This window comes from Chiloscyllium plagiosum, unplaced genomic scaffold (genome assembly GCF_037043375.1).
Source record: "Chiloscyllium plagiosum isolate Xiang-an unplaced genomic scaffold, Cpla_swu_hap1 HiC_scaffold_22, whole genome shotgun sequence".
Taxonomy (NCBI): domain Eukaryota; kingdom Metazoa; phylum Chordata; class Chondrichthyes; order Orectolobiformes; family Hemiscylliidae; genus Chiloscyllium; species Chiloscyllium plagiosum.
Genome location: NW_028270160.1, coordinates 11,628,768 through 11,651,822, shown reverse-complemented (window position 1 = coordinate 11,651,822; position 23,055 = coordinate 11,628,768). Strand labels below are relative to the sequence as shown.

General features: G+C 45.4%; 1 protein-coding gene across 2 annotated transcripts in view; it reads right to left on the bottom strand.

Annotated features, from left to right (window-relative positions):
• LOC122561313 (cartilage acidic protein 1) overlaps nucleotides 1-23,055 on the bottom strand; it is a 340,450-nt gene that overhangs the window by 45,722 nt on the left and 271,673 nt on the right. For both annotated transcript variants that reach the window (XM_043712997.2, XM_043713000.2), the window contains exon 8: nucleotides 4,062-4,198. In XM_043712997.2, coding sequence (XP_043568932.2) covers nucleotides 4,062-4,198 — 137 coding nt within the window. The remainder of the gene's footprint in view (nucleotides 1-4,061; nucleotides 4,199-23,055) is intronic.

Sequence of the window (23,055 nt, the reverse complement as noted above, 5' to 3'; positions counted from 1 at the left end):
AGAGGAGATTGGCCTGCATTCGCAAGTTAGCAAATTGAAAATCGGCTGTTCCTTGTCTGAACACATTCATCACAGAGTCTGGCCACAAAATGCAATCTATATATTAATATCTGAGAGCACTCTTGTCAATTCAATATTCACAAAATGAAATGCAATGGAAGCCCAAAGAAAATTATCACCAGGGAAAATATATATTCCAGTTGATCTATGAGATACGGGAAGGTGGACAGTGCATTATTAGCTAGACAACACGAACTCTTAGCTGCCAATATAACCCCTGTGCTTTATCCCTTACACTTTGACCTGCTCACTGTTCTCCCACCTTGGCCCAATACTGCTCAAACCCCCAAGAGAGGGAATAGCTTCAGCCCTCTCTAAGGCAGGACACTGGCCAGACCTGGTTAGCAGGGAATTCAGGTATAGTTAGTCGAGAATCCAGGTGTGCTTTATCAGGAATCCAGATGTGCTTATTTTGGAAAACTGGACGTGATTGGTTGGGAATCCAGATAATTGGAAATCCAAACAGAGTCAGTCAGGAATCCAGATGAGATTCATCTGAATTTGAGATGTAGTTATTTGGGTTCCTTAGCAGTGAATGAGAGAATGAACAGTCGATTGGGTCAGGTGATCTGACATTCATGAACTTGTGTGAACTTTAACCTTTTTCATCACAAGTGGAAAGGCAAAGGCTGCAGTGAGTCATTTCCTGATGAAGGGCTTTTGCCCGAACGTCGATTCTCCTGCTCCTCGGATGCTGCCTGACTGGCTGTGCTTTTCCAGCAACATTCTAATCTTGACTGCAGTAAATCACGAACACCACTTTGGATTAGTCGCTGAATGTTGATGGATTTTGGCTAATTAACTACACACAAACACACACAGACCAACACACACACAGACAGACCAACATGCACACAGACACACCCACACAGACCAACACACACACACACAAAGACAGACAGACCAACATGCACACACAAACACGCACACAGACCAACACGCACACATTCACAGACAGACACAGACACACAGACCAACACGCAGACAGACATGCACACAGACCAACACGCACACACAGACCAACACGCACGCAGACATGCACACACAGACCAACACGCAGATATTCAGACATACACACGCACAGACAGACCAACACGCACACAGACACACACACAGACAGACCAACACACACAGACACACACACAGACAGACCAACACGCACACAGACACACACACAGACCAACATGCAGATATTCACAGACAGACATACACACGCACAGACAGACCAACACGCACACAGACACACACACACAGACCAACACGCACACAGACACACACACACAGACCAACACGCACACAGACAGACACACACACAGACCAACACGCACACAGACACACACAGAAAGACTAACATGCACACATTCACAGACAGACACAGAAAGACCAACACACACAGACATACATGCACACACACATACTCACACACATAGACCAACACACACACACACAGACCAACACAAATGGAGGTACACTGGATTGTGACGAAGATGTATTCTATTTAAAATATTTTCTATTAGATACAATGAGTTTATTGGTTAAAAGCAAATTACTGCGGATGCTGGAATCTGAAACCAAAAAAGGAAATGCTGGAAAATCTCAGCAAGTCTGGCAGCATCTGTAAGGAGAGAAAACAGCTGACATTTCGAGTCTAGCTGACCCTTTGTTAAAGCCATAAAAAAGGGAGAATAGGGAGGTATTTATATTCGGCTGAGAGAAGGTGAGTCATGGCTCCAGAAGCAAAGGTAGCAATAAAGAGGTGATAATGACAGTGCACAGTGAGATTATAGGGAGATTAGGAGCTGTGAATGACCAAGGCTGAAGCCGGTGCTGTGTGACAAAGTATGGGGGGGTGGGGGGGGGGATGGGTGAAGCAGAGGCAAAATGGAAAACAGGGGAGAAAGGTAGCAAAGGGGGAAGAGAAGAGGAAAAAGGTGATGAGAGAATGGGGCGTGAGAGAAAGAGAGACAATCAAGAAATAAGAGGTACAGAGCAGTGAAAAAAATATATAAAGAAAAGATAAATAAAATAAATGAAATAAAATTATCTGAAGTTGTTGAATTCAATGTTGAGACCGGCCGGCTGTAACGGGCCTAGTCAGAAGATGAGATGCTGTTCCTCCAGTTTGCTTTGAGCTTCACTGGATCATTGCAGCAGGCCAAGGACAGACATGTGGCATGGGAGCAGGATTGTGTGTTGAAGTGGCAAGCCACGGGAAGGTCCGGGACCTGATTGCGTACAGACCGAAGGTGTTCAGCAAAGCGATCACCCAGTCGGCGTTTTGTCTCTCCGATATAGAGGAGACCACATTGGGAGCAACTAATGCAATAGACCAGATTGAAAGAGGTACAAGTGAAACACTGCTTAATCTGAAATGAGTGTCTGGGGCCTTGGATGGTGAGAATGAAAGAGGTAAAGGGGCAGGTGTTGCACCTTCTGCGATTGCATGGGAAGGTGCCGTGTGTGATGGGAGAGCTGTTAGGTGTGATGGAGGAGTGGGCTAGGTTGTCCCGGAGGGAATGATCTCTGCAGAATGCAGACAGGGGGAGGGGAGGGAAGATGTGTTTAGTGGTGGCGTCGTGTTAGAGTTGGCGAAAATGGTGGAGGATTATTCTTTGCATGTGATTATTATTGGTGATTATCAGATTACTATTAATGGAATCTTCTTTTACACAAATTGTTATGCATTCTACATTATATTATACTGCAAAAATATGTGCTGCCAGCAAACTGCTTTGGGATGTCCTGAGGATATGAGACATACTGTAATGAAAGCCTTTCTTTCCCCAAGATAATGAGACTGGGTGTTTGAACAGAGGTTGGACAGAAACCTACACCAGTGGGTTAGATCGTGGGAGAAGTGTAGGAATCCAGAGAATTGTCAAGTGCAGTCAGAGAGAGGAGAAGATAGCCGAAGGAAATAAAAACATGACAGACCTATCCGAGCAACAACTGAGGGAGGAAGAAATGTAACCACGTTGTAGGTTTGGAAGTTGCTGTCTGAGGACTTTTGATGAATTTCTGCATTTTGTCGATAGCCCACACTCAGTGTCAGTGGTGGACAAAGTGGATGCTTGTGGATGTGGGCTGCTTTCTCCTGGATGGTGTCAAGCTTCTTGAATGTTGTTGGAGCTGCATCCATCCAGGCAAGTGGGGATCACACACCTGATTGGTGCCTTGTAGATGATGGACAGGCTTTGGGGAGTCAGGAGGTGAGTTACTTGCCGCAGTATTCCTAGCCTCTGACCTGCTCTTGTAGCCACAGTATTGACATAGCGAGTCCAGATGAGTTTCTGGTCAATGGTAACCCCTAGCATGTTGATAGTGGGAGATTCAGTGATGGTAATATGAGTCAATGTCAAGGGAGAGTAATTAGGTTTTTTTTGGAGTTGGTCATTATCTGGCATTTGTGTTCATGAATGTTCCTTACCTTGTTAGCCCAAGCCTGGAAAATGTCCCGATCTTGTTGCATTTGAACATAGACTGCTGCAGTATTTGAGGAGTCATGAATGGTGCTGAACATTGTGCAATCATTGGCCAAACTCCCCACTTCTGACTTTATGACGGACTGAAGATCATTGATGAAGCAGCTGAAGATGGTTGGGCCTAGGACACTACCCTGAGGAACTCCTGCAGAGATGTCCTGGAGCTGAGATGACTGACCTCCAACAGCCACAACCATCCTCCCTTGTGTAAGACGTTATCATTACGATGAGAGGTTTCAATTGGGAAAAATAATCCCTTTGACAAGTGGGCCAATAGCCAGAGGACGGAGATTTAGATAATTGTAAAAAGGTTTGGAGGGGAGAAGGGGAGAAATATTGAAATTGTGTGAATTATTAGCTGGAACACACTGAAAAGATGGTGGAGCTTTGAAGAGGGAGTTGGATTGGAACTTAACAGTATCACACAGTAAACACGGATGCTTTCAAGCCAGTACATACACAAAGGGCTGAATGGCCTCTTTTAGTAAGTTTTTATGATTATTGAAAATATGGACTAACCTGAAGATGCGGTTTGCTGAAGACCCTCGGTATGCAATATTATTGAAAAATACTTCAAGGTCCTGATCATTGTCAAAATCCGCCACAATCACTGTCCTAACTGGCGAGGGCATCGCAAACGGCTGGGTCGCTATATCCTAAGAGAAACCACATTAATCACAGGGATTACCAAGTAGTCATTTAGTAAGGAACGTCATCAGTGCCCATAGAGGGAGAGTGTATGTGTCTTTTATAGGTTACATGTGAGAGCAGAGTCTCCTCAGACCCCCTCCATCATCATCACCCTCCTGTTCGACTCATGATAGTTGAAGCCTTCATCTTAACCTTCCAATCTACAGGCTCACATCTCTCTCTCTCTCTCTCTCTTTCTCTCTCTCTCTCAATCACTCGTTTCCTGTTGCTCCTTCACTTCCCAAATCCCTGTGGCCAATGCCATCCTTGCCGCCCACTTGGATATCTGATCCTTCTTTGTGTGGCATTCTTTCTTCCCATTGCCATTCGTTACCCATGGTGTGATGAGTACTCCCTTTCACAGAGTCCACCTTCTCACTATCCAGTCTCTGCATGTTCTGACCCCGAATATCAACTGAGCATCCATTTGTCCAGATGTCCTTCTGCCAACCCGGAGATACACCTGCAACGCCGGTTCCCCAAGTTACACCCCAAAACAAACAGAGTCTTGGGTCTCCTGTTCAGATGTCTACAGCCAATGTTCATCTTCCCTCCCAACATTCCCCTTGTCCACACCCATAAACCCCAGGCATACCTCACCTTAGATACTGATCAATCTTTGCCCAATGACTTTAGCTGACCCAGCAGATATTGATTCTCAATTCTGCTGTGATGACCAGCATCACCATCAGTCCCAGGCCCACCTCTCGATTACCCCGAGTAGGAGCTAGAACCTTCTATTATGGAGTCAGCAAATATAGAACCCATTGGGGTAAGGAACTGCAAAGTGATAGATTGGTATGAGAGGACTGAGTGATTGGATATAGAAAGAGGGGGATAGAGAAGGAAAGATAAGGAATTAGGGACTGAGATAAAAGGAGATACAGAAGGAAAAATAGGACATTAGGAATGGAGAGATACAGAATTAGAGAAGGAAAAGTAGGGAATGGACAGATGATAGGATGGAGATGGAAAGACAGGGAATTAGAATTAGAGAGATAGAGATGGAAAAATAGGGAATTAGGGTTGGAGAGCTGGTGTGATCAAGAAGGGAAGATAGAGAATGAGAGATAGGGATTTAGAAGTGGAGAGACAGGGAGGTAGAAATGTAAAAATAGGAATTGGGGTGGAGAGGTAATGAGATAAAGAAGGAAGTATAGGCAACTAGAGATGGAGTGATAGTGAGTTAGAGAAGGAAAGATAGAGAATAAGAGATGGAGAGGTAGGGATTTAGTGGAGAGATAGGGAGTTAGAGAAGTAAAATAGGGAATTAGGGATTCTGAGATAGTAATTAAGGAATGGAGGATTATGGAAATAGGAAAATGTGATGGAAGTTGGGATTGAGAGATGTGAGATAACAGAAAAAGTACTGGAGAAGGTTAGCATGTTTGGCAGCATCTATGGAGAGAAACGCAGTGTTAATCTTTCAGGTTGATGACATTTCAATTGAACTTCTGATAAGGATTCTGAGGAAAGGACATTGAACTGAAATGCTAACTCTGTTTCTCTCTTCACAGATGCTGCCTGACCTACTGAGTCTCTCCCGTACTGTGTATCTTTATTTCAAATCATTAGCCACATATTATTGTTGTGATTTGATGGAGAGATGGGGGTTTGGGAGATGGGAATGGGAGATGTGTTTGGTGTTTGGAAGATGGAGAAACATTTTGGGAGACGGGATTGGGGTTTGGGAGATGGGGATGGGGTTATAGGGATAGGGAAGGGGAGTTAAGGACTAGGAGCTGGGAGATGGCAATTTGAGTGATGAGAAACTGAAAGTGGGAAATTTAGGGAAATTAAGAATTTGATGGGGCATGTTGCAACGTCAAAGGCACTATGTGAATGCAATTTGTTGTGCTCAGTAACACTCTTGCCATCTCCACAATAGACTAAGCAATTCTGGAAAATTTCTTTTTAAATAAAAGACCGTATCAATATTCACCTGATCAGAAGTGGAAAACGAGGGCCATTAATTAGATTTGTGAGGCAACACCTTTAATCAGCACTTCCCATGCTATCCTCCACTAGGTTCATATTTCAAGGTTTTAATTAAAATCTTTACATTTATGGGTATACACTGCCAAGCATGCATAAATTGCTAGTGAGTACTCCTAAACCATCTTAAAGGAAATGTCTTCAGATGCAAATGTGTTTGGCAAACTTTTTATTCCAGTGTTTTGTATGGGGAGGGGGAGGGGAAGCCCATGAGGGCTCAATCAGATCAAACACATCAGTCCAAAATGGTGGCCCACAATCTCTCATGCATACAGCTAAGTCACCAGCCTCCCAGAAGTCCCCTCTCAATCACAGAATCCCAACAGTGCAGAAAGCAGCCATTCAGCCCCTTGAGTCTGCACCAAACCTCTAAACAGCATCCCACCCAGACTCAGAACCCCTACCCTCATCCGGTGTAACCTTGCATTTCCAATGGCTAATCCACCTATCCCTGAACAAATGGGCTATTTAGCACAGCCAGTCCACCTGAGCTGCACATCGTTGGACTGTGGGAGGAAACCAGAGCACCTGCAGGCACAAACGCCCAAGGCTGGAATCGAACCCAGGTCCCTGGGGCTGTGAGGCAGCAGTACTAGCCATCATGTTACCCAAACGGTTGAGGTTAACTCAGGCTTTCAAATTTGTTCGTAGGATGTAGGTGTCACTGGCTAGACATGCATTTATTGCCCATCCCTAATTGCCCAGAGGGCAGTTAAGAGTCAATCACATCGTTGTGGGTCTGGAGTCACGTGTCGGCCAGACCAGGTAAGGAGGGCAGATTTCCCTTTTTAAAAGGAATTAGTGAACCAGATAGGTTTTTATTTGCAGGAATAGGCATTGGTTACATGACAACCACTCAGCCAGCTTTTAATTTGATATTTTTATAGAATTCTAATTTGACCATCTGCCATGGTAGGATTTGAACACGTGACTCCAGAAAGTTAGCAGGGGGTCTGTGTACAACTTGTCCAGTGACACCATAGCTTTATCTCAAATCTGTGACAAAGAGTCTGTTCCCTTGTTGGAGGGTAAACCTGGAGGAGAGCTTGAGAGTGGTACTGCTACCACATGTACTTTGTCCCTGCCCTTCTAGGTGAAAGAGGTTGCAGATTTCGGAAGGTGCTGACAAAGGAGCCTAGCTGAGTTACTTCAGTGCATGTTGTAGATTGCACACACTGCGGCTTACTGAGTGTCAGTGGTGGAGGGAGTTGATGCTTGTGGATATGGTGCCAATCTACTGAGCTAGATGGTGTCAAACTTCTTGAGTGTTGTTGTTCCCTGTTAACCTTTTTGAGTTTAATTACGTTGCATCAGGAGAAGGACAATTAGGTTGAAAAGAATGCTGGAAGTAAAAGTTCTGATTCCTTGTTCTGATGGTTTCCAGCCCAATCACCACCCTCCCCATATCTTCACGTTCCTCAATCCATCCTATCCCTGACAATATATTGAGTTGAGTCTTGCTTCCTCCTGAGAGACCCGAGGGAGGTGACTTAGTGAAGAAATAAGGGATAAAGAGACAAAGCTTGAAGCAGTCATAAGGGAGCAGTACAGTGGCTCAGTGGTTAGCACTGCTGCCTCACAGTGCCAGGGACCCAAGTTCGATTCCAGCCTCAGGTAACTGTTTGTGTGAGTTTCCTCTGGTTTCCTCCCACAGTCCATAAATGTGATGGTTAGGTGGATTGGCCATGCTAAATTGTACATAGCATCCAGTGATATGCAGGCTGGGTGGATTAGCCATGGGAAATGTGGGGTTATAAAAATTGGGGAGGGGGAAGGGGTCGCTCCTCAGAGGGCCAGAGTGGACTTGATGGGCCAAATGGCCTGCTTCCACACTGCAGGGATTCTAGAAGCAAGGGTTAAAATGTAGAACGCTTTGCAAATGCACCACCCAGGTATCTCACTAACATTGCAAATGCACTGCCCAGGTATCTCATTAGCATTGCAAATACACTGCCTAGGTATCTCACTAACATTGCAAATGCACTGCCCAGGTATCTCATTAGCATTGCAAATACACTGTCCAGATATCTCATTAGCATTACAAATACACTGCCCATATATCTCATTAGCATTGCAAATGCACTGCCCTTTATGGAAACAGCCGAATTTTCACCATACTTGACAGCAAGACTCTGAACAAAAAAATCATGACCATCTTCATCTTTTCAAAACCTAACTTTGTTGGTCTTCCACTTCTGGCACACGTTATACCTTTTCTCTTTTAGCCTTGGTAGCGATTTACAGTTTAACCCTTGCTTCTAGAATCCCTGCAGTGTGGCAGCAGGCCATTTGGCCCATCAAGTCCACACTGGCCCTCTGACAAGCAGCCCCCCCCTCTCCCAAATTCTTATAACCCCACATTTCCCATGGTTAATCCACCCAGCCTGCACATCACTGGATGCTGTGGGCAATTTAGCATGGCCAATCCACCTAATCGTCACATCTATGGACTGTGGGAGGAAACCAAAGGAAACTCAAACAGTTACCTGAGGCTGGAATCGAACTTGGGTGCCTGGCGCTGTGAGGCAGCGTATTTGCAATGGTAGTGAGATAACTGGGCAGTGCATTTGCAATGTTAGTGAGATACCTGGGTGGTGTATTTGCAATGCTAATGAGATACATGGGCGGTGCATTTGCAATGCTAATGAGATACCTGGGCAGTGCAATTGCAACGTTAGTGAGATACCTGGGTGGTGCATTTGCAATGCTAATGAGATACCTGGGCAGTGCATTTGCAATTCTAATGAGATAACTGGGCAGTGCATTTGCAATGTGACTGAGATACTTGGGCAGTGCATTTGCAATGCTAATGAGATACCTGGGCAGTGCATTTGCAAGGCTAATGAGGTACCTAGGTGGTGCATTTGCAATGTTAGTGAGCTACCTGGGTGATGCATTTGCAATGGTAGTGAGCTACCTGGGAGGGTGCATTTGCAATGCTAATGAGATACTTGGGCAGTGCATTTGCAATGTTAGTGAGATACTTGGGCAGTGCATTTGCCACGTTAGTGAGATACCTGGGTGGTGCATTTGCAATGCGAATGAGCTACCTGGGCAGTGCATTTGCAATGTTAGTGAGATACCTGGGCAGTGCATTTGCCACGTTAGTGAGATACCTGGGCAGTGCATTTGCAATGTTAGTGAGACACCTGGGTGGTGCATTTGCAATGCTAATGAGATACCTGGGCAGTGCATTTGCCACGTTAGTGAGATACCTGGGCAGTGCATTTGCAATGTTAATGTGTTACCTGGGTGGTGCATTTGCAATGCTAATGAGATACCTGGGCAGTGTATTTGCAATGCAACTGAGCTACCTGGGTGGTGCATTTGCAATGCTAATGAGATACCTGGGCAGTGCATTTGCAATGTTAGTGAGATACCTGGGCAGTGCATTTGCCACGTTAGTGAGATACCTGGGCAGTGCATTTGCAATGTTAGTGAGATACCTGGGCAGTGCATTTGCCACGTTAGTGAGATACCTGGGCAGTGCATTTGCAATGTTAGTGAGATACCTGGGCAGTGCATTTGCCACGTTAGTGAGATACCTGGATGGTGCATTTGCAATGCTAATGAGATAACTGGGCAGTGCATTTGCAATGTTAGTGAGATACCTGGATGGTGCATTTGCAATGCTAATGATATACCTGGGCAGTGCATTTGCCACGTTAGTGAGATACCTGGATGGTGCATTTGCAATGATAATGAGATACCTGGGCAGTGCATTTGCAATGCTAGTGGGATACCTGGGTGTTGCATTTGCAATGTTAGTGAGATACCTGGGCAGTGCATTTGCAATGTTAGTGAGATACCTGGGCAGTGTATTGGCAATGCTAATGAGATACCTGGGTGGTGCATTTGCAATGTTAGTGAGATACCTGGGCAGTGCATTTGCAATGTTAGTGAGATACCTGGGCAGTGCATTTGCAATGTTAGTGAGATACCTGGGCAGTGCATTTGCAATGCTAGTGGGATACCTGGGTGTTGCATTTGCAATGCTAATGAGATACCTGGGCAGTGCATTTGCAATGCTAATGAGATACCTGGGCAGTGCATTTGCAATGTTAGTGAGATACCTGGGTGGTGCATTTGTAGTGCTACTGAGATACCTGGGCAGAACAGTTTGCGGATGTCACTGGGTGTGAATTGGTCACCATGCTGTTGCCTGTGTAACATGAATGTCTGCAGCTTGAGAAAGAAATGAAATGGTCAGGAAGCATTTCTGACATGCCCTCGGGGCACCATACATTCTTATTGAGTACTGTGAAAATCCCAGTAATGACATCAATCTCCCAGTTGCCCCTCACACACACATTGAACTGCCAAAGCCTCTCTCAGTCTGGCACAAACCAATGTTACATTCACAGCTAACTCCCAAACTAATTTCTTCAAAGGTCTCTCGTTTAATTAAATGGGCTGTATGTCAACAATCTGTGAGATTCCAAGAGAGCCAACATTTTTAAGATGTGCCTGAGCTCGAATACATTGGAAAGGTAGAAACTCTCAGTTTGTCTCTTGACAATGAAGACGTGATTCTGATCAGGCATCGCCCCCTTCAGGACCATTTGGAGGAGGGATGATAGAGACTTATTTGATAAAATGAGAAACCCCATTCCACCGCACACATCCAGTGTGACTAGGATTAGTCATAGAGTCATAGAGATGTACAGCATGGAAACAGACCCTTCGGTCCAACCCATTCATGTCGAACAGATATCCCAACCCAATCTAGTCCCACCTGCCAGCACCCGGCCCATATCCCTCCAAACCCTTCCTATTCATATACCCATCCAAATGCCTCTTAAATGCTGCAATTGTACCAGCCTCCACCACTTCCTCTGGCAGCTCATTCCATACACATACCACCCTCTGTGTGAAAATGTTGCCCCTTAGGTCTCTTTTATAACTTTCCCCTCTCACCCTAAACCTTTGCCCTCTAGTTCTGGACTCCCTGACCCCAGGGAAAAGACTGTGTCTATTTATCCTATCCATGCCCCTCATAATTTTGTAAACATCTATAAGGTTACCCCTCAGCCTCTGATGCTCCAGGGAAAACAGCCCCAGCCTGTTCAGCCTCTCCCTATAGCTCAAATCCTCCAACCCTGGCAACATCCTTGTAAATCTTTTCTGAACCCTTTCAAGTTTCACAACATCTTTCCGATAGGAAGGAGACCAGAATTGCACACAATATTCCAACAGTGGCCTAACCAATGTCCTGTACAGTCACAACATGACCTCCCAACTCCTGTATTCAATACTCTGACCAATAAAGGAAAGCATACCAAACACCTTCTTCACTACCCAATCTACCTGTGACTCCACTTCAAGGAGCTATGAACCTAGTCAGGCAGTGAGTAGGCAGGTGAGTGTGTTTTGTCTTCAGTGAGGCACTGGGTAGACACAGTTTGTTCAGACACGTTATGAAACACCTCCGGGACAGGTGGAACTTGAACACAGACCTGGCCCAGAGGTAAGGACACTACCACTGCACAAGAGATCTACAGCACAGAAAAAGGCCATTGGCCTTTCAAGTCAAAACAACCACCTTACTATTGCAATCCCATTTTTCAGCACTTTGACCCATAGCCTTGTATGCCTTACCATTGCAAATGTACATCTACTGTATGTACTCGAGTAAATGTTAATCTCAGATGTAAGTCGACCCCCTACTTTTGGCCAAAACATTTGCCATATATCTTGTGAAATATATGGAAAATATGGTCAACCCTAGTTCTTTACAGATAACAGATCAACATTTTCTTTATTCATTTAGAGATCAATGGAGCTTCTGCTAATGATACTGTATTTTGGACTGTAGCATGAATTTCAGCCCATCAAAAATAGCCAACCCTATTGTCCACTTTTATGTGAGTACATATGGTAAATCCTTCCTCAATGTTATGAGGGTTTCTGCCTCAATATATCTTTACAGGCAGCGAGTTCCAGATTCCCACCACCCTCTGGGTGAACAGGTCATCACTCATATCCCATCTAAACCTGCTACTCTTCACCTGATAGCCCATCACGTTGTCCTTACCTTAAAGATCATGTCTTTGAAAACACCTTCCAAACCCACAACCTCTAGGCGGTCAAGAGCAGCACCTGACTGAATCCACTTCCATCTGCATGTCCCCTCCATGTCAGTCCCCAGGCTGACTTGGAACAATATCATTGTTCCTTCATTAATCCCCACTTATCTTGGTGGGGGCAGCTCCAACTACACTCAAGAGGCTTGACACCACCCAGAGTCAAGATTAGAGTGGTGCTGGAAAAGTACAACAGGTCAGGCAGCATCTGAAGAGCAGGAAAATCAATGTTTCAGGCAAAAGACCTTCATCAGAAATGAGGCTGGAGCCTCGGGGGTGGAGAGATAAATTGGAGTGGGGTGGGGCTGGGGGGAAGTTAGCTGAGAATGCAATAGGTAGATGGAGTTGGGGATAAAGGTGATAGGTCAGAGAGGAGAATGGAGAGGATAAGTGGGAAGGAAGATTGACAGGTTGGACAGGTCTTGAGGGTGGTGCTGAGCTGGAAGGTTGAAACTGGGGTAAGGTGGGGTGAGGGGAAATGAGGAAACTGGTGAAGTCCACATTGATGCCGTGGAGTTGGAGGGTCCCGAGGCAGAGGATGAGGCGTTCTTCCACCGAGCATTGGGTGGTTAGGGAGTGGCGATGGAGGAGGCCCAGGACCTGCATGTCCTCGGCAGAGTGGGAAGGGGAGTTAATGTGTTTGGACACAGGGCGGTGGAATTGGTTGGTGCAGGTGTCCCGGAGATGTTCTCTGAAGCGCTCTGCGAGGAGCCATCATGTCTGCCCAATGTAGAGGACACCACTAGCGGTGCCATTCATGAGACGTTCTAGGTCTCAAACTGTGAAAGTTGTCATTCTTTAGGGTTTGGTTTCAATTCGAAGGGATTGAGAGACTGACACCATGAGTGAGGCAAAGGCAGGGAAGTGGGACTATCTCGGTTGTTTGTTGATGGACACTCAATGATTCAAATGGCTACCTTCTATGGCTATTTGACATGTCTTTTATTTAGGTTTGTTCACCAGATGTTGTCCCAGACGTTGAGGTGTTCTTCCTCCAGGAATCGGGTGGTGAGGGAGTGGTGATGGAGGAGGCCCAGGACCTGCATCTCCTCGGCACAGTGGGAGGGGGAGTTGAAAGTTTCAGCCATGGGATGGTGGGGTTGATTGATGCGGGTGTCCCAGAGATGTTCTCTGAAGCACTCTGTGAGAAGGCGTCCAGTCCAGACACCATCAAGAACAGAGTTAGCCTCTCGATTTGTATCCCATCCACCATCTTAACGACCTGGAGTTTGTGAATAACTAACCAATGAGGCATTTATCTCAGACTGCAATTGGCTTCTGAGCTGATTGTAAATGATCCCAGGACTACTATTTAAGGAAGGGTAACACAGTTTATCCTGCAGCCTGATACTTATTCTTCAACCGACATCACAGACTGTTTGGGTGTCACCACTTTGCTTTTTGCAGGAACTTGAAGCGTGTAAATTAGCTGCTGTGTCTCCGACATTCCACTCAGAACTACTTCACCCGCCACTGAAGGCTGCTGTGCAAATGCAAGCTTTTTTTTTTGACATCCTTAAAGCTGAAAATTAATGAACAACCCAATGATGACAAAAACAGGATTGCTACAAAGAAAGCTTTTGATAGCAGCAGCACTGAGAACAGACATTCAAGAATCAAAAACATTTATGTGGTGCCCAATATGAGAAAGGCTTCGCTACAGTTTGTTTAAGGTGAAATAAAGAATGGAAACCTTCCTGGAACAGAAGCTATACAATGTGACAGGAAGGCATTATTTTAAAGGTACCATGGCTGAGTGAAAGGCTCACAATAAAACATCAAGGAGAAATATTGCAACGTTCTAACGGACCGAAGACAGCACATAACGGCTTCTGTGTCTGTGCAGTGTGATGCCTGAGGCTAAGGAGAGGTATGACAAGACACACCTGCCCTCCAGTTGCCCCAGGGACTCTGTGATCAGTGACTCAGGAGGCTATCCAACTGCAGCTGTCACGGGTGAGTCTAATCCTAAGTTCATCCGACACGCTCGCTCGCCCAGGAGCGAACAGACTCGCAATCAAGAGCAGAAAGACTGTCTCATCTTTCCACTTGCCTGACCTCACTCTACCGATGCCAAGTTGCATTGGGCTAACATCCATCTCAGTGGAGGTTAGCAAACTCCACGTTGAGCTGGTGTCAGTGTGGTGATCACAGCTGAGCAGCCTGGCCCCTAGGCCTCAGCGCCATTGTGTGTGAATTAATGATTTATTGGCGGACGTGACCATACAATGGCAGCACGCTACATTTGGCAATGATTTCTACCCTGAGCTCTTCTGTGTCTTAATGTTGTTCTCCAAATAGTTATTTTGTATTTTTCTACAGTTTGCTGTCACTACTGAAAGAGAGAAGATGGGAATTTGATCGGAGTTAATTAAACACATGTCAATAATACTTGAACCAACAGAAAAGTATTGTATTTTCTATCATAGAGTCATCAAGCTGTATAGCATGAAAACAGACCCTTCCATCCAAGTCATCCTAACCTAATGTAGTCCCATTTGCCAACAACTGGCCCATATCCCTCTCAACCCTTCCTATTCATATCTCCATCCAGATACCTTTTAAAGATTTTAATTGTACCAGCCTCCACCACTTCCTCTGGCAACTCATTCCATACATGCATCATTCTCTGTGTGAAAAAGTTGCCCCTTAGGTTCCTTTTAAATCTTTCCCCTCTCACCCTAAACCTATGCCCTCTGGTTCTGGACTCTAGGGAAAAAAGTCACTGGCTATTTCGCCCTATTGATGCCCCTCATGACTTTATAAATCTCTATAAGGTCACCCCTCAGTCTCTGACGCTCCAGGGAAAATAGACCCAGCCGAATCAGCCTCTCCCTGTAGCTCAAATCCTCCAATCCTTGTAAACCTTTTATGAACCCTTTCAAGTTTCACATCTTTCTTCATAGGTGTTTATAAGTATGGCAGCATTCAAAGACCCAACATAGGCACAATGGGCTGAACAGCCTCCATCTGTGCTAGAAGGTTCTGTAGTGCTTTCTTTCACCTCAGAGAGTCTTAAAGCAATGAATTGGCTCTTGAAGTAGCAGTCACTGTTGGAATGCAACAAGTACAGCAAGCTCCCAGTAATGAGTCAGGGCATGTCTTAACTATATTGATTGAAAGATGAATAATGCCCACACAGGACACTGCCACTTTTCCTACAACCTTACTGTGGAACTTAGAATCCCTACAGTGTGGAAGCAGACCATTCAGCCCATCAAGTGACACCAACCCTCCAAAGAGCATCCCACCCAGACCCACACCCTACCCTATCCCTGTAACCTTGCATTTCCCATGGCTAACCCACCTAACCTGCACATCTATGGACTGTGGGAGAAAACCAGAGTACCCGGAGGAAACCCACGCAGCCACTGGGAGAATATGCAAACTCCATACAGACAGTCGCCTGAGGGTGGAATTGAACCTGGGTCCCTGGCGCTGTGAGGCAGCAGTGCTAACCACTGAGCCACCGTGCCGCCCCTCTCTTGCGTCCAACTGAAAGGGAAGGGAGGATGAATGTCTTCATCTAAACATGGTGCCTCCTATAGACCAGCATTCCCTCAGTACTGGCAACCAAGAATATCCATATGGGTTGTCATCTGAGGCATCTGCAGTGAGTCTTAAACCCACAGCCTGCTGCCTCAGAGATGGCAGTGCTACCCATTGAGCAATGAAGAGCATGCAAGAACAATTTACAAACAAGAACTGTCTGTTTTGGCTGAAAATTGCAGGCTTCCTTCTGTTATGCCATTGAAAGGAACCCCACAACTGCCTCATTTTAGCTGTTTGCCATTTAGCAAAAGAGAGCTTGACACTGGTGCCTTGTCACCATGCCAGGAAATACAATGCTATATGTAGTGACTGTAATGGGGTCAGCGGGGTGGACCTCATAGAGTATGAGTTCCCTGATTGGGGCTGTTAACCTGGTCCAATCAGCGAGTCCTGGGTGACAGACATAAACAGGAGGGTCAGAGGTTCTGTTCACTCTGAGAGCTGGCTCTGAGGGAGCTGCATCAGCGTCAAGGATGAAGAGTCATCGAAACGTTATTTTGTTCTCTCTCCGTGGATGCTGCCTGACTCCCTGTGATCTCCAGCATTTGTTGTTTTCAGTACAGATGCCAGCATCTGCAGTAATCCCTTCCTACCTGACCTATCTGTTTGCTGTTTGTTCATGTTATTCAGTTGCCAAGACCCATAACAGCCATAATCATATGTCGGCTTTCTGACTGTGTATTTAAAACTGAGATAAGTTCTTGATTACCAAGAAGATCAAAGGTTACAGGGAGTTAGCGGGAAAATAGGGTTGAAAAAACTATCAGGAGAAAGTGAGGGCTGCAGATGCTGGAGATCAGACCTGCAAAAGTGTTGCTGGAAAAGCGCAGCAGGTCAGGCAGCATCCAAGAAACAGGAGAATTGACGTTTCGGGCATAAGCCCTTCTTCAGGAAAGAAGGGCTTATGCCCGAAACGTCGATTCTCCTGTTCCTTGGATGTTGCCTGACCTGCTGCGCTTTTCCAGCAACACATTGATAAAACTATCAGGCAGGATTGAATGGCGGAGCAGACTCGATGGGCTGAATGGCCTAATTTCTGCTCCTACTTTCTTATGGTCTTATCTATTTTGAGAAATTACTGCTGCCAGATCCTTTCAACAAATTGAGTCTTAAGTGATCCCTAAATATTTGTCTCCTCTAAAGTGATTTGCAAACTCCTTCGATGTTCTTCACGTGAAGTTGCCCTCCCTGATGTCAGTGGGTTTGATTTAAGAAGCTTAGCAAAAGAACCAGGCGCATACCGGCTGCACCCCACTGATGGCGATACTGTGCAAAGAACCATAGAACAGTTACAACACAGAAAGAGGCCATTCAGCCCAGTGTGACAGCACTGACTGAATAGATAGCCACCCATTCTAACCCCACTTACCCACGCTTCGTCCCTAGCTTCAGATGTTCCTGCACCCCATTCCCACAAGGATCTCTCGTGACCTCAGCTCCATTGGCTGGATGGTTAGTTTATGACCAGAGTAATGTCAAAAGTGTGGGTTCACGTGGGGGAGAAAGGAATGGCAGTGGGTGGGTGCGGGAGTTACATTGACAGAGTTGGACAAGGATGGATGGGAGGAGACCCGAGTGAAGTACTCCCTGGTTGGGCCAAAATACCTATTTCTAAGCTGAAAACAACAAATGCTGGAGATCACAGTGGGTCAGGTAGCATCCTTCTCAACCTCTCTGTCACCTCAGGTGTGGCAACCCTCAGGTTAAACCACCATCATTCATCTCTCCCTAATGAGACAGCAGTCCTACGAACTGGTAAGACTATGGCAATCTTTTGTCAATATTTCAGACTGTCCTGAAGTGATTTACATTTAAATATAGACACTCTTGATGCAGTTACAACGTTGGGTATATAATACGGTCAGTTTTTATACAGGCAACTCCCATAATCTGTCATGTGATATTGACAAGATGAATGACATTGGATGAAGGATGAATATTGGCCAGAGTACTGCCTCTTCAGAATAGTGCTATGGAACCTTGACTATCATAGGAAACATGGTTTAACGCAGTCAAAGAAATGGCACCCCTGACAGTGCAGCATTCCCCCAGTTCAATATCCAAGCCCCAGGTCTCTAAATGGAATTCCCAAAGTCCTCACCTTCTCCTCTCTGGTTAACAGTCCAGTGATAACACCTCTCAGTCATTGCTTTACCATATAATATTATTTGCAAACTGAGGTAATTTCAATTCCTCACAGAGTTCGTCACTCACAAAGCTCATTTTGCAAAATGTTGTTCTTAACCCTTTTCTAAATGGGAATATAGGATGGATCTGTGGAGCAAAATCTGATTTCTCTCCACAGATGCTGCCAGACCTGTTGAGCTTTTCCAGCAATTTCTGTTTTTTTTTTCTGATTTCCAACATCTGCAGTTCTTTCAGTTTTTATTTAGTATAGGATGTATTATTGCTTCTATTTTATGTCAGAGCTCGCTACAGTCCACATTTCTTATCTAGCACGCTTCCAAGGTGACTCGCTCCTTGGTTCAATTGACTGCCCTGTCTTTCCTTGTGCAGGGTCTGTCCATCCCGAGGGAACTGTAACCCAGTGAGAGTCAGCAGCTGGAGGGAACTGCAGAAACAACCTGTAGTGGGGAAATGTTCATTCCTGAGGGAGTGCTACACTGTCCAAGGCATCGTCCTTGAGATGCAACATTGAACTGAGGCCCATCTACCCAAGCAGATAGATGTCATCGCTCTTTGGAAAAAGAGCAGGGAGGTTCATCCTGGTGTCCTGGAACCTTCTATCAACACAGCTAAAAACAAACCCACTGGGGAGCCGGCCGATTATGACACTGCTGTTGGTAAGAGCTTACTGTGCAATTACATTTATTACATTAGCACAGCGATACAATCTGAAAAATATTTCAATGTTTTTACAGCATGTTGGAACATTCGGAGGGTTGGGATAGGTGGTACAGAAACTCAAAGCACAGAAGGTGGCCATTCAGTCCATTGGGCCAGTGATGGAGATGTTTCCCACTTTTCAAAATGTATTTCTTTTATCTTGCCTTCACTGCTTCAGACCTTGGAGTAAAGAAGTTGGGATGTTGTGTTGAGGTTGTACAGGATGTTGGTGAGGCCTCCTAGGGTCATACAGTCAGAGAGATGTACAGCACGGAAACAGACCATTGGGTCCAACTCATCTATACTGACCGAATATCCTCAACTAATCGAGTCCCATTTGCCAGCACTTGGCCCATATCCCTCTAAACCCTTCCTTTTTATATACCATGTACCACATGCCTTTTAAATGTTGTAATTGTACCAACCTCCACCATTTGCTCTGTCAGCTCATTCCATACACGCACCACCCTTTCTGTGAAAATGTTGCCCCTTAGGTCTCTTTTACATCTTTCACCCTAAACCTATGCCCTCCAGTTCTGAACTCCCCGACCCTAGGAAAAAGACCTTGTCTATTTATCCTATCCATGTCCCTCATGATTTTATAAACCTCTATAAGGTCACCCCTCAGCCTCCGACGCCCCAGGGAAAACAGCCCCAGCTTAATCAGCCTCTCCCTATAGCTCAAACTTTTGCAACATCTGGCAACATCCTTGTAAATCTTTTCTGAGCCCTTCCAAGTTTCACAACATTCTTCTGATAGGAAGGAGACCAGAATTGTATGCAATATTCCAAAAGTGGCCTAACCAACGTCCTGTACAGCCACAACATGACCTCCCAACTCCTGTACTCAATGGTCTGACCAATAAATGCAAGCATACCAAATGCCTTCAAGGTTTGTGTAAAGATTTGTAGCTCGGTTACAGGTTGGCGTGGTTGTGGGTATGTTTGCTGAGCTGGGAAGTTGATTTGCCGATGTTTCGTTCCCTGTCTCGGTGACACCTTCGGTGCTTTGGAGCCTCCTGTGAAGCGTTGCTGTCCTGCGTCTTCTGGAGTTTATTTGGTTCCATTCCGGTTGCTTCCGGTTGCGGGTTCTGGATGTTTGTTGTAGTGGTGGGTACATTGGGTCTAGGTCAATGCGTTTGTTGATGGAGTCTGCGGATGAGTGCCAAGCTTCTAGAAATTCTCTGGCTGTCCTCTGTTTAGCTTGTCCTATGATTGCTTTGTTGTCCCAGTCAAATGTGTGGTTCTTGTTATCTGTGTGTGTGGCTACTAGGGACAGCTAGACATGGCGTTTAGTGGCTAGTAGGTTTTCGTGGATACGGATTGCAGGTTGTTTGTCCTATATAGTGTTTTGTGCAGTCTTTGGAATCCTGTAAGTTATGTTAGTCTTGCACATGATGGTCTTTTGTCCTGGTGAGTTGTTATCTGACCGTGCCTGTCGGTTTATGGGCTGTCATGAATCCCAATGGTCGAAACAGTCTGGCTGTCAGTTCCAAGATGTCTTTTATATCAGGGGATGTGGCTAGTGAGTTATGTCATGGCATGTCCTCGTCAGGTGTTTGTCTGTTAGACATCTGTGGATGAAGTTGTGGGGAGGTCCGTTCTTGGCAAAGATTCTGTAGAGATGTTCTTCTTCTTCCCCTCGTAGGTCAGGAGTGCTGAGGTGTGTTGTTGCCCTTTTGAACAGAGTCCTAATGCAGCTTCTCTTGTGTGTGTTTGGGTAGCTGCTGTTGTAGTTTAGGACCTGGTCAGTGTGTATAGCTTTCCTGCACACTTCTGTGGCGCATTCACTGTTCTGTGTTCTTCCCAACATCACATCCAGGAATGGGAAATGATTGTTGGTTTCCTTCTCTCTCGTAATCCTGATCCCTGTGCGTATGGTGTTGATAATCAGGTGTGTGTTCTCAATTCCTGTTCTCTTAAGGATAACAAAAGAGATACATGTCGTCCATGTATCTGATCCAGAGTTTGCGTTGGATTTGTGGGAGGGCTGTTTGTTCCAGTCTTTGCATTACCGCTTCTGCTGCGTCCAGAGATGGGTGAGCCCATAGGTGTTCCATTGATCTGCTCATATATTTGGTTGTTAAATGTGAAGTGTGTCATCAAGCACAGGCCTAGTAGTTTGAGTATGCCGTCCTTGTTGATGTTTTGTGTTGTCTGTTCTGTTTGTCCAGGAAGTTGACTATTGTCTCCTTGGCTAAATGCCTTCATCACTATCCTATTTACCTGCAACTCCACTTTTAAGGAACAATAAACCTGCATTCCAAGGTCTCTTTGTTCAGCAACACTCCCCAGGACTTGACCATTTAGTGTAGAAGTCCTGCCCTGATTTGCCTTTCCAGAATGCAGCACTTCACATTTATCTAAATTAAACTCCATCTGCCACTCCTCGGCCCATTGGGAGTACTGAGTGCAGTTCAGGTCTTCCTGTAAGAGGAAGGATATTATTAAGCTGGAGAGGGTTCAGAAGAGATTTACCAGGATGTTGCTGGGAATGACAGGTTTGAGTTGTAAAGAGAGGCTAGATCAGCTGGGACTCTTTTCACTGGAGCATAGGAGATTGAGGAGGGGAGGCCTTGTTGAGGTTTAAAAAATAATGAGGGGTGTAGATAAGATGAACAGCAGGTGGGGGTGGGGGATTTCTAGACTAGGGGGCATATTTTTAAGGTGAAACCTGAAAGATTTAAAAAATTCATGGGGGGGAATATTTTTACATCGAGGGTGGTTCCTGTTGAGGTTTGAACTTCCAGAGGAAGCGATGGATGTGGACAGAGTTACAATGCTTAAAAAACACTTAAATAAGTACATGACTAAGAAATGTTCGGAGGGGTCCAAGCACAGGCAGGTGGGACTAGCTTAGTTTGGGATTATGGTCAGCATGGACTGGTTGGACCGAAGGGTCTGTTTTTGTGCTGTATGACTCTATAAGTTAAACCTTTGAATTAACTATACTTCTAACAGTACTCCATTCACTTTGGATTGTCACGAAGGCTATGCATAAGTAAAAGTTATTTCTTCTTTATGCTCTAAAATAGCTGTGCAAGCAAAATCTAAAGGTGCAGGACTTTATGAAGCACATAGGAAAGGGCCCTGTCATTTTCATACTCTCTGTCAGCCAAGAGGGAGAGAACAGGAGAGAGACTAAACTCAGCCGAGCAAGACAGGACTGGCATGAAGGCCGTGTCTCTTTAATGACTGTTAAAGGTCAGTTTTAAAATGAGCCCTCAGTGTTTCAGTCCAGTGCTCAGGAACAGAAGTTCATTGCATAAAACAGAGAGTTTTTTTTTAATAAAGAGGGAGCTTGGAAGATCTCACAGAAGAAAATGACCTTTCTGCTGGAGAAACTGTCAAAGACATTCACGAGTTTTAATTCAACGTGCCACCTGTAAATGAGATGAAATATAACATATAACTTAGAAAATAGGGGCAGGAGGAGGCCATTCAGCCCTCTGGGGCTGCCCCGCCATTCAACATGATCACAGTGGATCACCAACTCACCACCTTGTTCCCACTTTCTCCCCATATCCTTCTATCTCTTTATTACTACGATCTGGCAGCATAGTGTCACAATGGTTAGCACTACTACCTCACGGCGCCAGGGATCTGGGTTTGACTCCAGCCTTGGACAACTGTCTGTGTGGAGTTTGCACATTCTCCCTGCACATCACTCCCACAGTCCAATGATGTGCCGATGGATTGGCCATGCTAAATTGCCCTGTGGTGTCCAGGGACTATTAGGTTAGCCACAATAAATGTGGGCACAGGGTGTGGGTGGGATGCTGTTTGGAGAATTAACATGGGCCAAATAGCCTCCTTCTGCACTGCAGGGTTTCTAAGAACTACGCCTAACTCCTTCTTGAAAATACTCAATGTTGTATCCTCACTGCTTTCTGTGGCAGAGAATTCTACAGGTCCACCACTCTCTGGGTGAAAAAAAATTCTCCTCATCTCCATCCTAAAAGGTCTTCCCCATATCCTTAGACTGTGACCCCTGATTCCAAGGCTTCCTTGTCATTGGCACATTCACCCTGTCGAATGCTGCTGGAGTTTTAATGGAAAGGTAAGAGTCTGGGAATCAAAATTAGTTAAGCATCAAATGAAGGGACACTTTTCCTGTCAAGGGGCTTGAATATGACGTTACGAATGAGTATAATACTTCACTCAATATTACTGAACCACTAGAGGATTTGTATCATAGAACATAGAACATAGAACAGTACAGCACAGAACAGGCCCTTCAACCCACGATGTTGTGCCGACCACTGATCCTCATGTATGCACCCTCAAATTTCTGTGACCATATGTATGTCGAGGAGTCTCTTAAATGTCCCCAATGACCCTGCCTC